The sequence below is a fragment of the Callospermophilus lateralis genome, unplaced genomic scaffold, assembly GCF_048772815.1.
Source record: "Callospermophilus lateralis isolate mCalLat2 unplaced genomic scaffold, mCalLat2.hap1 Scaffold_5972, whole genome shotgun sequence".
In the NCBI taxonomy this organism is placed as follows: Eukaryota; Metazoa; Chordata; class Mammalia; order Rodentia; family Sciuridae; genus Callospermophilus; species Callospermophilus lateralis.
In genome coordinates, this window is record NW_027514574.1 from 133708 (window position 1) to 147998 (window position 14291).

General features: G+C 33.2%; 1 protein-coding gene across 1 annotated transcript; it reads right to left on the reverse strand.

The window, feature by feature from the left end:
- Positions 1 to 3660: 3660 nt before the first annotated feature.
- Positions 3661 to 8410, reverse strand: LOC143387749 (C-type lectin domain family 4 member E-like). Its single transcript, XM_076841946.1, has 6 exons — positions 8374 to 8410; positions 7431 to 7523; positions 6710 to 6799; positions 5595 to 5746; positions 4852 to 4967; positions 3661 to 3817 (listed from the first exon to the last, which is right to left on the reverse strand). The coding sequence occupies exons 1-6, from the start codon at positions 8408 to 8410 to the stop codon at positions 3661 to 3663; spliced, it is 645 nt and encodes a 214-aa protein (XP_076698061.1).
- Positions 8411 to 14291: the final 5881 nt, after the last annotated feature.

Here is a 14291-nt window from a genome sequence, read left to right on the forward strand (position 1 = left end):
TACATGATTCAGCTGTGAATAATATTTTCAAATTCACAACAATGTAAATGTTGAATACTTAACATTTAAGTACAAACTTAAAAATAAGTGATCACATAGTGATAAAAGAATAGACATTGTACATATGTGAAACAGAAAGAGAAGGGAGATAGTCTTGTTCACTAGTGTGCAGTTAATAGAAACTAATCAAAAATTTAATAAGAAACCAAAGAGTTGTAATACAAACTATATTTAGAAGCTATTGAGAGTAGAAACCTGGAACTCATTAGATAAAGAAACATCTAAAGAGTTGAATGTAGTTGCTCCTCTGATTTAGGAATCAGAAGTTAGAAGAAGACAGCTACTTTTAATTACAACCCTTGAAGAAGAATTTGTTTTTTAAAACACATGTGTGGTGTTTTGATGGAAAGAATCATCTATTCCATGAGAACCAGTTTCATTATCTTTGCATTATCTAGTGTGCAGTTAATAGAAACTAATAAAAAATATTTATGTAGATAATTTGAAAATCTGATAATGTAATTAGTCACATCAGTATTTATTATTTATTTTGTGGTTCTTGAGATTAACCCCACAGCTTTATGCATGCTAGGCAAACGCTGTTCCATAGCTCCACCTCCAGTCCTTGCAACTATTTTGGAAAAGAGGTGCTTGAGCATTGTCATAGTCCATTTTCGGTTGCTCTACCAAAATACAAGTGGCTTGGAAATGTATAAAGAAAAGAGGTTAATTCCGCTCATAGTTTGGATGCTGATGAGTCAGCTAACCCTATCAGTTTACTTTTTGGTGGAAGCATTCAGGCTAGATCACAATACAGAGGGTGGCATCATGGTGGGAGGGCATGTGAGAGGGAAACAGCAGTCACATCAAGAGACAGGAAGCAAGAAGGATACAGGGGCTTTTCCCACCCTTTCTATAACAACCTACTCTCAGAGGAGCTCACTTGGGTTTCATGAAAACTACATTAGTCCCTTCCAAGGGCAGTGCTCTCAACTGGCCTAATTACTTTCCCTCAGGCCCCACTTATTAAAGATTCCACCACTTCTTACATGCCACTCTGGAGGCAAGTTTGCAGCACATGCAACTTCAGAGGACATGGTCAAACCATATTTAAAAGATAGCAAGTATCATCTAATAAAATCAATAAACCACTTAGTTCCAACTTTTTAACAAATGAGGAATAAAAGGAATATTCTAAAGGGTGCCTACACTAAATCTGTAGCAAATGTTCTACTCAATGTTAACCATTAGAAGCTTTCTTTGTAAAATATAATAAATATTATTATATTTAAAATATATAAAATATTAATATATTATACCAGAGAAAACAAGAGCAAAGTAAAGTGCTCACAATAGCAGCTTTTATGCAATAAAGTGTTCGTTATCTTAGCTAGCTTAATATAAAAATAAAACTCTAGGCAAAAAGTAAAATTCTCATTATTACTATACCAAAATTGTCTATTATGAATTGTTATTATGAATTGTGCTGCTGTAAACATTCATGTGGCTGTGTCCCTGTAGTATGCTGCTTTTAGGTCCTTTGGGTATAGTCTGAGAAGAGGAATATCTGGGTCAAATGGTGGTTCCATTCCCAGATTTCCAAGGAATCTCCATACTTCTTTCCAAATTGACTGAACCAATTTGCAGTCCCACCAGCAGTGTATGACTGTACCTTTTTCCCCACATCCTTGCCAACACTTGTTGTTGTCTTCATAATAGCTTCCATTCTGACTGGAGTGAGATGGTATCTTAGAGTACTTTTGACTTTCATTTCTCTGACTGTTAGAGATGATGAGCATTTTTTCATATATTGGTTGATTGATTGTATATCCTCTTCTGAGAAGTGTCTGTTTAGGTCCTTGGCCCATTTATTGATTGGATTATTTGGTTTTTTTTTTTTTTTTTTTTTTTTTTTGGTGCTTAGCTTGTTGAGTTATTTATATACCCTAGAGATTAGAGCTCTATCTGATGTGTGAGGGGTAAAAATCTGCTTTCAGGATGTAGGCTCTCTGTTCACCTCACAGATTGTTTCTTTTCCTGAGGAAAAACTTTTTAGTTTAAATCCATCCCATTTATTGATTCTTGGTTTTAATTCTTATGCTATAGGCATCTTATTAAGGAAGTTGGGGCCTAGCCCATGTGCTAAAGATTAGGGTCTACTTTTTCTTCTAGTAGACGCAGAGTCTCTGGTTTAATTCCTAGATCCACAATCCATTTTGCATTAACTTTTGTGCATGGTGAGAGATAGGGATTTAATCTCATTTTGTTGCATATGGATTTCTAGTTTCCCCAGCACCATTTCTTGAAGGTGCTAACTTTTCTCCAGTTCACGCTTTTGGCACCTTTGTTTAATATAAGATAGTTGTAATTTTGTGGGTTAGCCTCTGTATCCTCTATTCTATACCATTGCTCTACCAGTCTGTTTTAGTGCCAATACCATGCTGTTTTTGTTACGATTGCTCTGTAGTATAGTTTAAGGTCTGGTATAGATATACCACATGTTTCACTCTTCCTGCTTAGAATTGCTTTATTCTGGGTCTCTTATTTTTCCAGATGAATTTCATGATTGTGGAGAAAATTTTAAACTTGATTGCAAGACTTGTACTTATAAATACATATATAAAAGATCTTGCTCCACGTATTGAATGATTATCAGACTGCATCATCAAGAAAGGGAAAGGGACTGGAAAGAGGAAATACAAGAGTAAGAACACTTTACATGATTCTTTATAATTTTTCTTTACTTCGGAACAACTTATTTTTATAAGTTGCCACCCAGGCCTTGTACATGCTAGGCAAGAGCTCTTCTTCTGAGCTGCACCCCTAGTCCAGACTGAGCAACATTTTAGGAAAAAGTTTTATATGGTAATCTATAAAACATACAATTTTTGAAGTTCTAAAACCTTTAGATTTTTAATTTTTCACTTAATAAAAATAAAATTAAATTTAATATTGAAAAAGTATCATGTTGTATAATTTCTTTGTATAGGAGCAAAATGAATAATTTTCTTCTTATGAATCACAACATTCATGGCTGATGTCCTAATTCAGAAGATAAATTAATAAAATGAAACCATATAGATTTATTTAATAAAAGTTTTACAAGACATAGGAGTCATCAGAAATGTTTAGTCAGAGGAACATAGAAATCAACATATATTTTATCTCATGACTTGAAGATGCATCTTCGTTATTATACAGGAAAACATAGAGAAGATGTATGTTTGAAAAGGAGATGAAAAACAACATGAGAAAAGACAGGCTTTTTAGGAGCTAGAAAGGGACAACCAGGCAATCATTCAAAGGAATTTCCAAAATCTTCTTTGTTTTACTCTGTACTTGCTCTATGTTCCTGTACTTTCATATAAATACCAATGAGGTGAGTGTATCAAAAGGAGAGTTCCTTGCTTCTCATGACTAGTGGATTGCTTTGAAAATTCTGAGAGGAGGAACTAACATGGAGTAGAATGTACTTCAGTCAGCATCATAAATTATAACATTGAAAAACACTTGTTTTATTTATATCTGAGTAATGAATACTTATGAAGTCCTTATGGTATGCAATGAATATTTTCTCTTGTTGGGCTATGGATATGTTCATGTTCTTGTTCATTATCATTTATATATTTAAGTCATGCAAATAGTTCTTAAAGATTTGTCTTAGTTTGCAGCATTTATTTCTGGCATTTCACAAATCCGAAACATGTTGTAGAAACAGGGTATATCATTCCAATTTTGCCTTGCATTTGAAGAGTCCCTGATGGTGGCACAGTCCTCCAGTGTAATTAAATTGTTAGGCTCTCCTGCATCCCAGAAGCTGAAAAAGACCAACATGGGAGATTTTAAATCCCAGCAAGAGGAAATAAAGTTACCTAATACATAAGGCAAACCACATTTGTGTTATTTACAATAATCTTGTGATGTAGAAATTATTATCTTTATTTTGTCAGGGAAGAAAAGGAGTCTCAGAAAAGCAAGACCATTTGTCCAATTTGTGGGTTTTAAAACTGAACTGGATTCTTTAGACTTTCTATTCTGCCATGCCTCTTCATGGTTTTAGACCCCTAAGGAGAAGTTATGGGGAGGTTTGATTATCTAATGGATTTATTTCCTTTGCATTCTTACCTTATGTTAAAGTTGGTTCTCTTTTTCTACTCAGAGTATGTGTTAACTTAGGTACACCCTTAAATTTTACAGTGCTGTAATGAAGCAACTTCTCTAGAGAATCCGAGCCTCTGGGTTGTATTCTTAAAACTGCAGTTTATTAGCTGAGTAAGACATTTAATCCTTTGACATTTAGCTTCCCCAAATGCTAGATGAAGACTAAGTACATTGATGTCTCTCAGAAAGGGGTAATTTAGGTTAAATGAAATAACAAATGAGAGAAAAACTTAAGTGCTGTGTTCTAATAATTCAATACAATTATCAAGGAGAAAAGGGACATTTTCAAAGGGTTCCCACTTTCACATTATAAGTGGGAAACCATTTTTAAAAAGTTTTACATGCTTTCTCAAAACACTATTTTTTTCATTTATCTAGTTTGGGGGCATAAAACTTTATTCTATTCTTTCTTTTGCAACTTCAATGAGCACATATTTCATTCTAATCTTCTTCATATTTTCATTGATCATTTCTCCTTGATTCTTGAGACAGTACCAGGAAATGGGAGAAGTAAGAGATTGTGCCTCTTTTCTCTCTTCTATACGAGTTTTTCCTCTTTAAGAATCTAATACAACCTGAATGTTCTTCATGTATCAACAATAACAAAAAAGTTTTGAGAATGACCCTCAACAGTGGTCTAACTTTAGGACTGTGGGTAATGTGGTTATTTTCCTACAGGAAGATACTTACCTCAGTGACTCTGTGAAAGGTGTGCCATCCACCCATTGCCACTCACCCTCAACCACTTGGTCTGTCAGTCCAATAAAAAACTCTCTCTTTTTAGGTTTTGCATGGTAAGGGAATTCCTATGGAAGATATAAAATCAAAAAAAGAGAAAATAAGCTATTTCACTTCAGAAGAGATGTTGCAAGTAATTGCAATTGAAAGAGGTAAAGTAGGGTCAAGACAAGAAATGATAGATCAATGAATCTGAAATAATAATGTCATCAAGGATTACCTTCTAATTTTTTATTGTAGTAAAATACACATTAAAATGAAACTTAAAAGGTAACAATCAACAGGAGAATTTCAATGATTAATTCAAAGTTTATCTACTTTTATAGATAGTCAAATCTCTTGTATATCTATAGCACAAAACATTTGTAATCATAATTTAAAAATAATGGACAGTAGTTGCCTTTCTTCTCTCATATGATATGTTCATAAACAAAAGGGTTATTCTAAAATTAATTCCCAATTTTCTTTCCCCTAAATAATAGTGTAACTCCACAAGGAAATCACCTTTTTGTTAGGTTAATCTAGTAATGAAGATAAATTAAAACAAATATTAGAAGTGTTAGAAGCAGCATGCATTGAATTATGTTTATTTAATAAACTGTAGTTTGGGTCAAACACTGGCCCATGTATGGGAAAAGGGATGGATTATGTGGAGAATACTACATCAACACTGGAGGAGCCTGTACTATAATTACCTGTTCCTCCTGTGTGTTGATAACCGCCAGGTGAGCTCCCATGCCTGAGCAGTTCCTTGAACTTGATAACCAGGACATGGTGTTTGTAGAAAAGAAATAGCAGCTAGATTGAAAATGTTTCCAGTTCAATGGACAGCAATTCTTAACTGATCCTAGGAGAAGAGACATTTCAGTTAGTGCCTCAAATGAACTGAGTAAGGAAACATAACATTTCTTCTGATCCTATGGAGTCCAGCATTGATAATAGAAACCTCAGAAATCCTTGTTAATTCCCCACATCTTACTAAGACTTTAGATAGTTCCAGTATTAGTAAATATTTAAACAACATTTTTCTTGTCTTTTGAACATATCTTCATTTTCTAAATGTCAGTGCTAATAAATACAACAATACATGCCATCTATTTAAGTTATACAATTGATACAGAACTCTTTCGTTTGTTCTTAGATTATTAAGGGCAGAAAATGCAAGCTATGCATTTTTTTTTTCTGGGTGACTCCTAAGCAAGTGTCTCTTTTGCTACCTAAAAATGTATTCTCAACCAAGGCATAAAGACGGGCAAAATTTCTAAGAATAATACAATTTTAGCCTTTGAAGTTTCTTTAAAAAAAAACCCACCAAAATCTCTCAATTTAATGGTGAGAAAATTATAACTCAAAGAAGAAAGTCCATTTCCCAGTATCATGTAGCATTTTTCTAAGACTTGTAGCAAGAAAAGATATACAGGTGTTTACAATTTATTTCTGAGGTACTACCAAATTCTCTACTCTGTACTCTTTTTTTCTTTTACCTTATTTTGGATACAGGTGAAAGAAAAAGAAAATGTTATACACTTTCTGTTTACAGATTTACTGTTCAGACACATCCTCTAATTTATTCTAAACTTTTCTCAAATGTCCCTGAAATTTTCTGCCTCAATGCTAATTACATTTCCAAAGTTTTGTCGTCTATCCCGACCATTTCCTCAACATTCTTTTATAGTGTAGACAGGATTTCACATTTTGTTTTAAAAAACAGGATCTTATCCAAAGATAATTTTCTTATTCCAAAATCAGTCTAGAAGCCATAAAGTGTAGATTTATAAATTTTGATATTCAACAGTGGGGCCTGTTATACCTGAACCATCATTATTGCAGGAGAGCTCCCGTAAATTCTCATGTGGTTGGGACTTTTTCTCATCACGAATTTGAAAGCTGTGATATGTCACTGTAAGAAAAAGGGCCCAGTTAATGTTCATTTTTTTGTTGTAATTTATAATTTTTCTCAGTTTAGTGTTCATAACAAAAGTGGCATTAATTATTATGATGTTTATATCCTATTTACTTTTCATTCCATCTACAGAGGCAAGGGGATTCACTTCCTAAAAAGGAGAAGACAGTTTCATATTTCATAGTTTTCCTGACTTTTGAAGACGAGTACACTTTATTTCAGACCCAAAAATCTAGAAAAACCAAACATGTTTGCATTTCCTCTTATTCCAAGTTTAACTTCTCAACCCTTTCTTACAAAAAAGTAATTTGTTTTTACATCTGTTCCTGACCAGTGAATCCAAGTTCCAGTTTATTGTCTCACAGAGAAGAGTACATTAATGATAAGGGTACAATGGGAAGGGCTCTAGCAACAGGGAGGTGAAAACTGTGCCAGAGATCACTGAAATCTGGTAATGGTCCTCTAGTAGTTTGGGGTTTCTGGCTTGAAGTATAGCCCGGAGATTAAGAGGGAAAAAAAACAAAATAGAATACATGTTTCAGGAGAAGAAAAGCCAGAGACAGCAAGGAAGAGTTTACTCTTAATATTATTGTGGAGAATTGGATTAAACTTGACCTTCAGAACCCACCGATACATCTGGTGATAAAACAGGCACTGAGAAGCAGGATGGAGGCACTGGCCACAGTCCATAAGAATGCCTGGGAAGAGAAGAATCTTCTCTCTGTAGAAAGGCAGACTCAAACACAGTCAATCTTCCTGGGACAAGATAACAACAGAGATTTAAGAGAGTCTTATTTTTTCTTGTTTCTTTCCACTCGCATTGTTTGTATTGTGTAATTCTCAAGTGTCAGCATGCAGCAAAATCACCTGCTGGGCTTGCTGAAACAGATAGCTGAACCTTACCCCCAGAGTTAGCAATTTGGAGGAGCTCATTTGGAACCAACAAGTTTTCAGGGGTTGCAGATGCTGCTGGTATGAGGACCCCACTTTAAGAGTAATCCATGACAAATATTAAGACTTTGACTCATGAACTCAGTTATACAATTTTTTTCCTTCTAGTTCTTCCAGTTAAAAAAGTATTTTCATATTTATAAGGCTCTTTTTGTTTCTCTTCCTTTTATCCCTTCTGCTTTTCTTGTCTCTCCTTTCTCTTCAGTGTCTCATTTATCAAGTTTGCTGTAAGTTAATCAGATAAAGCATTGACAATCCTGTATTAGCTTCCCCCCTCTTTCTAATATACATTTTAAGGACAAGGAAAGTGAGTTCCACAGAAGTGAAGTGACTCAAGGCATCAAAGAAAAGGAGAAATAGCAGTCTGGTAGCTCTCCTTGCATTCAAGTCAACAAGCTTCCAGTATGACATATAGTCTTCTAATCAGTCTCAATCTCAATCTCTCTCTCTCTCTCTCTCTTTTCTCTCTCTCTGTCTTATTAAACCTCCTTTTTTCCTCTTCTCATTCCTATTTTTTTCTTAATTCCACTGAGTATTTTTCTATTGTCTTTCCCCTCACCATATTTATCTCCTTTTCTAATAAAATATCTAAGGAAGAAATGAAAGAGTTACAGGTTTACCTATGCATTGTAGTGCAGATGATTTGCATGAATTCATTCTCTTTCTTTCTCTCTCTCCCTTCTCAGTTTGTGCATCCAGGAGTGTTCGGTTTGTAAGATTCCAGGGAAAATGAATCATGAATGATCAACACTTTATTTCCTTTTAGATAGTTCAACACTAGTAGATATAGATTAGCTTGTTTGGTGACTGTGCATTTAACTCAGGATTTCCCTTCTTGCGTAAGGTTAAGGGAGTTTACTGTACAACTCCTCTATTTTCCTCACTCCAGGAAATAACAAGATGAGGAAATGACAAAGCACTAAGCCGCAACACATGTAGGCTGACTGACATAAAATGCAAAAAACCTAAAAAAGTTTTTTCTTTAGGTGGAAAAAGTCTCATTTTTTCAACACCTAACTCATTCCCAATTTTCCCTTGACACTGTGGTGTCCATCTTTGCATTCAAAATTTCAATTTTCATCTGTATCACCCATACATTTGATAACTGAAAAAGAAGGCTTGGACTCCAAATCTCACAGATTTAGCAGAGAGCTGGGCATATAGTGGGTGTATTTATCACTTAGCAACAAGAATATTTTTCCATCTTTTATCATTTTACTTCCTTCCTCTTGAGATGGTAGTGCTGAGTATTTGCATCCCTTTTATCCAATGTCAACAATGGTTTATTTCACAGACCCACCTTAGCTGATCAACCTCATGCAACATGGACATGATTCCTTTGAAATTCAGCTCAATTTGTTACAATATGAAACAAATCCTGAGGCCTCAGAGAGAGCAAGTATTTTAATTCTATTGCTCTGATACACTTGGAAATTTTATTTACTTATTGTAACCTACATTATGAGAGAAAGATTTACATGTCTGAAGAAGCAATTTTATTGGATGTTAGAATGTAATGCTTCGCCAGAATGTTAGTTTGATAGGTTCCATTTCCTTTCTTAAAGATAGGAGAATAAGAACATGAGCACATTGGTCTCCATTGTCTTAAAATTTCCCAAGTGCAAAGAAGCAGAAGTATGATACACATGAGTTGGTAATCCCCACATTTGATGATGCAGATGTTCCATGTATTAGAAAATGTCTTTTGTCCCACAGGGACTTTGTATTATTTCAATAGTTTAGGAAATTTGCTTTATATTCTTCCTTTTATAGTATATATATATATTTAAAACATTCTAAAATTATATATGCAAAATGCTATGGTTTATATGAGTGTTCTCCAGAGGTCTATAATGTAAAGGCTTGGTCCCCAGGGTGGTGCTATAGGTAGGTGCTTTGGACCTTTAAGAAATTAGGCCTAGTAGAAGGTTCTTAGATCATTGGGATATATCCTAAAGGGAATAGTGGCACATCTTGGAATTCTCACCTGAGATCCAAACCATGTATGTGGCTGTACAATGTTGAACTTGAACCTGCAGAACCATGCCCAAATAACCCTGTCTTTACTTGATAAGTGATGTGTATCAGGCATTTTGTTATAGTGATGTAAAGGTAATATATATATGTGTGTGTATATATATATATATATATATATATATATATATATAAATATTAATATATATGTATATATATAATACACACACATATACACATACATATTTAACTAACATATATATACATATTTATGTTATACTATATAACTAACCTACATAGTTTGATATATATAATATATATATATATATATATATATATATATATATATATATATATATACACACACACACACACACACACACATATATATGTATATATAAAATGTTTAACATCATTTGGGTATTAAATATGTTTATATTTTATTATATATGGTAAAGATAATATATCTACCATATGTATATACTATATGTCTTCTTTCAGAATTTTTCTTTACCTTTGATTTTCTGTGGTTAGAATATGTTATGCTTATGTGTGCAAGTGTGTATGAGTGTGTGTGCACATCTATTTTCATTGGTCTGCTTGCTTGGTTTTCCCTGAATGTCCTGGGTCTGTACTTTGGTGTGTCTGACATTAATTTGGGGGAATTTCTCAGTCATTATTATTTCAAATATTTATTGTCTCTCTTTCTATAATAGTTATTCAACTCTTGTAGTTGACTCACAGACTAGAATATTCTCTTTTTTCTTTTCTTTTCTTTCTGTTTGTTTTTCAGTTTTGAAGTTTTATATTGAGATATTGTTAAGCTCAGGGTTTCTTTCTTCAAAAATGTGAAGGTTACTAATAAGCCCATCAAAGGCATTATGACTTTTCTTATAGAGATTTTTATCTCTAGCATTTTGGGGGTGGTTCCTAATAAGAAAGTTCATAATTCTACTTAAATTGCCCATTTGTTCTTGCATGCTGCCTGTTCATTAGGTCCCCTAGTATATTAATCATAGTTGTCTTAAGTTTTCTGTCTGAGGTCCCCTAGCATATTAATCATAGATATTTTAAGTTCCCTATCTGATTAGCCAACATCCCTGCTATATCTGACTGGTTCTGATGCTGTTCTGTCTCTTAAATCCATGTTTTCTGCCTTTTTCTGGTTTATAATTTTTTTGATAGCTAGACATAATGTATGGTGTAAAAGAAGGTTCTAAACATATGTGTCTCTAGTAATGTAGTGGTAAGATGTGGGGAAGATGAAAAATTCTACAGGTGTGTGATTGGATCTGTCTTTGGTGATCCTGTGCATCTGGACTGGACCATTGCTGTTACATTTCCATTTTCTTCCTCTTGGTGGGAAACTGAGGCTAGAAGAAGTTTCTGCTAGAAGAAGATATAATTCTCTGTATTTGTCTTTAGGTCTCTGAAATATTGTGAACAAGGGTTTGCCCTCTGACTTGCTTCTCCATTGGATTTAAGAAGCTTGCTGATTTCTCTGTTCAGTTTAAACCTGTTAAGACAAAGTAATAATTTCAAATTTCCTTACATGCCAAAGCACAAATGAAAAGTTATTTTACTGAAAAACAACTTCTAATGTTACTGAAAAGCTGGATATTTAGAAAATAATTAGGTGTTTCAGTGTGATGTAAAATAATATTTCACTAAATAAAAGTATCACTCCACACATAAAGTGGAAACTGAAATAATAGAGCTACAAAGTAAAGAGGAATGAGATAAAGTATTCCAAATAAGAGTGGAATGCACACCCAACTAGACATATGAATAATATGTCTCTGTTGTTAAAAAAATTAACAACAATTTAATTTTTTGAAAAATTTTCAACAATTTGTAGAAAAATTCTTTTAAGTTGAAAGAGTAAGTCTGCAGATCATGCTGAGTTCCAATCCTAGACAGACAGCTTTTTTGAGTTACCGAAGGTGCAAGTGTCACCATCAGAAAAAACCTGTTTGTCTCTTCTGGACTATAATCCTGTTGAACATCTATGTCTTACTTAATTCTAAATAAAACAATAAAATAATAACTTTTTGATGATTTTGCAAAGAAGTATTGTGATCCAATGAATTTATTTTTCTTTTGATTAAACTAAAAAGGAAAAAAACCTCTTTGATGTGGAAGTATTTTAAACATGATGACTACATTTGACCAAAGCTATTAAAAATTAAAATCTGAAAAAAATTAAGAACTAAATTGTTCACAACATGTAATTAATTATTAGTTACAAAAGCAATAGCATCAGGCTTGGGATATAGCTCAGTTGGTAGAGTGCTTACCTCACATGCACAAGGTCCTAGATTCAATCCCTAGCACCACCACCAACAAAAAGCATCAATCAGAAATGGTAAGATCTTTAAGTTTTATTTATTCTGTGATTTTTAAATTGTTCTTCTTTACTCACAAGTGAAGAGTGAAGCAAGGCCATACATAATTCAAAAAAAGCTTAGTTGTTTTTTATATATGTTGACAAAGATAATGAGTGATGTGATTTGGAATAAAAATTCAAAACCACTTCTAAAATTTATCCAGTGAAGATCACAAAAATTTTTGTTTTTCTACAGTAAATTGGAAAGTAATTACCCTATTTATTTGCTTCTGAAACATTTAAAATAAAATTTAGTCATGAAAAGAGTAAAATGATATAATGGTATAATCAGCAATAGCAATTATATTTATTCTTGATATAAATTTGCAAGATCTATAAGAAATCCTCATATACATTATAAATTGTATAGTCTATCTTTTAGGGGTTGACACATGCCCAATGAAAGCAAAATAAAAACACAGACATAGAATAGAGAAATGAACATGGTTCTGGAAGATCATTTTAACCGTGGGTAAATGAAAATATGGATAAATTTCAGAATTTCTAAGAGAATTTGCAAAGCAGGATTTGCATTTATATTATTACCAGGTGCTGTCAATAATTTATGTGGGCTAATGCTAGAATAAGAAAGATGATCTAGCAGCAGAATTAGAGGTATATATTTGAAGTATTAGAAGGACTATTAGATAATCAAGCAATTTAGAAATTATTTCAATAACATCTAGTAAATTAAAAATTTCACAACTGGTAATTTTATCCACTAGATTTACACACATGACTACATGTATTTCATGAGCCAGAAGATACAAAATTTCTGAGAATTATTCAGAATATGGATATATATAACTTGGCGTACCATCTTTCTATACATTGATAAAATGCTGTATGGTCATAATTTATGAATACCTTATCAATGTACCCCTGGCAAAACTTGGAAAAGCAGGACTTTTAGTACTGGGAATGGCAGCATTGGCAGATTCCTTTACTCAAACTTGGTTCAAAATCTGCAGCACTGTCCTTCAGAGAACACCTATCACCTGAATGAGATGGTGATCAGAAGAAGTCAAGATCGAATATGGATAAAGGTAGGTTTTTCTTAATTTTCCAAACAATGAAATGTGTGTGTAATTTTATAGAGGATATTACCCTCTTTTTGATAGTAAACAAAATGGGTTGGATAGGACTTGATAATATAGATCACTTTGATTGGAAGAAAATAAAAATAATATCTGATGTACATTTTAGTTTGTAGTTATGAATACATGTTATTAGATCAAAGGCTATAAACAGATTCTCACACATAATAGATCTTAGCTGTAAATATTCCCTTGATTTCTTCTCTGTGGAGTAAATCAATTTGAAATAATTATGCTGCTAGGGAAAAGACTATATGAAAATTGAAAAGTTAATCATTCCATGATGCATACATATATCAAAATATTCCAAGCTGGGAGCAGTGGAGCATGCCTATAAATCAGCATCTTGGGAGACTGAGGGAGGAGGTTTTCAAGTTCAAGACCAGCCTGGACATTTTAGGAAGACCCTCTCCCAAAATAAATTAATGAAAAGGTCTGTGGATGTGGTTTGGTGGCAGAGGACCCTTGAGTTTTATCTAGTACCATGAACAAACATACAAAAAAATCCTGTTATACCCCATAAGTATATACAATTGAACATTTTAGACATATATAACTAAATAACTGGCTCTGTGAAATGATCAGAAATGATTTTATCTAATGAAAATATTTTGGCTTGTTTTTGTAGAGATATACATTGGGTAATTCCTTTTTTGTCCAACATTATACAAGGGTCCAATGTTATACAGGAGTCTAATGAAGCATCTGTACCTGACTGTACCCTTTCATACCCTTCTTTTTGATCTCTGTGACTTCCTACTTTGTTAATTGTTTGATAACCATAAGAGCATTATTTATATGAAGCTTCTTGACTCATGGCAACATAATTTCAGCATATAGTCTATTGCACTTACGTTGGCCTTTCTAGAATCTACTGAGAATAAATAATTACTAGGAGTTTTCTGTTATTTAAAATTTGTTTTTAATTAAATGTTTTTCTTATGAGAATATGGATACCAGGTGCAAAGTTAGAAACTTTTGATCCCTTAGAGACATATAGTAACTCTAAATGGGACAAGAGATGTAGGCTGAACAAGTGAAAGTTGGAAATAATCCCACAAACCAAAGGATGTTTACATAT

What these genes read in the sequence shown, in the direction of transcription:
- LOC143387749 (XM_076841946.1), bottom strand. Translation starts at nt 8,410, where the DNA reads ATGAATTCATGCAAATCATCTGCACTACAATGCATAG. An exon ending in ATCTGCACTACAATGCATAG is followed by an intron (nt 7,524 to 8,373) that starts GTAAACCTGTAA and finishes GCCTTTCTACAG; the next exon opens with AGAGAAGATTCTTCTCTTCC. An exon ending in TCAACACACAGGAGGAACAG is followed by an intron (nt 4,968 to 5,594) that starts GTAATTATAGTA and finishes TATCTTCCATAG; the next exon opens with GAATTCCCTTACCATGCAAA.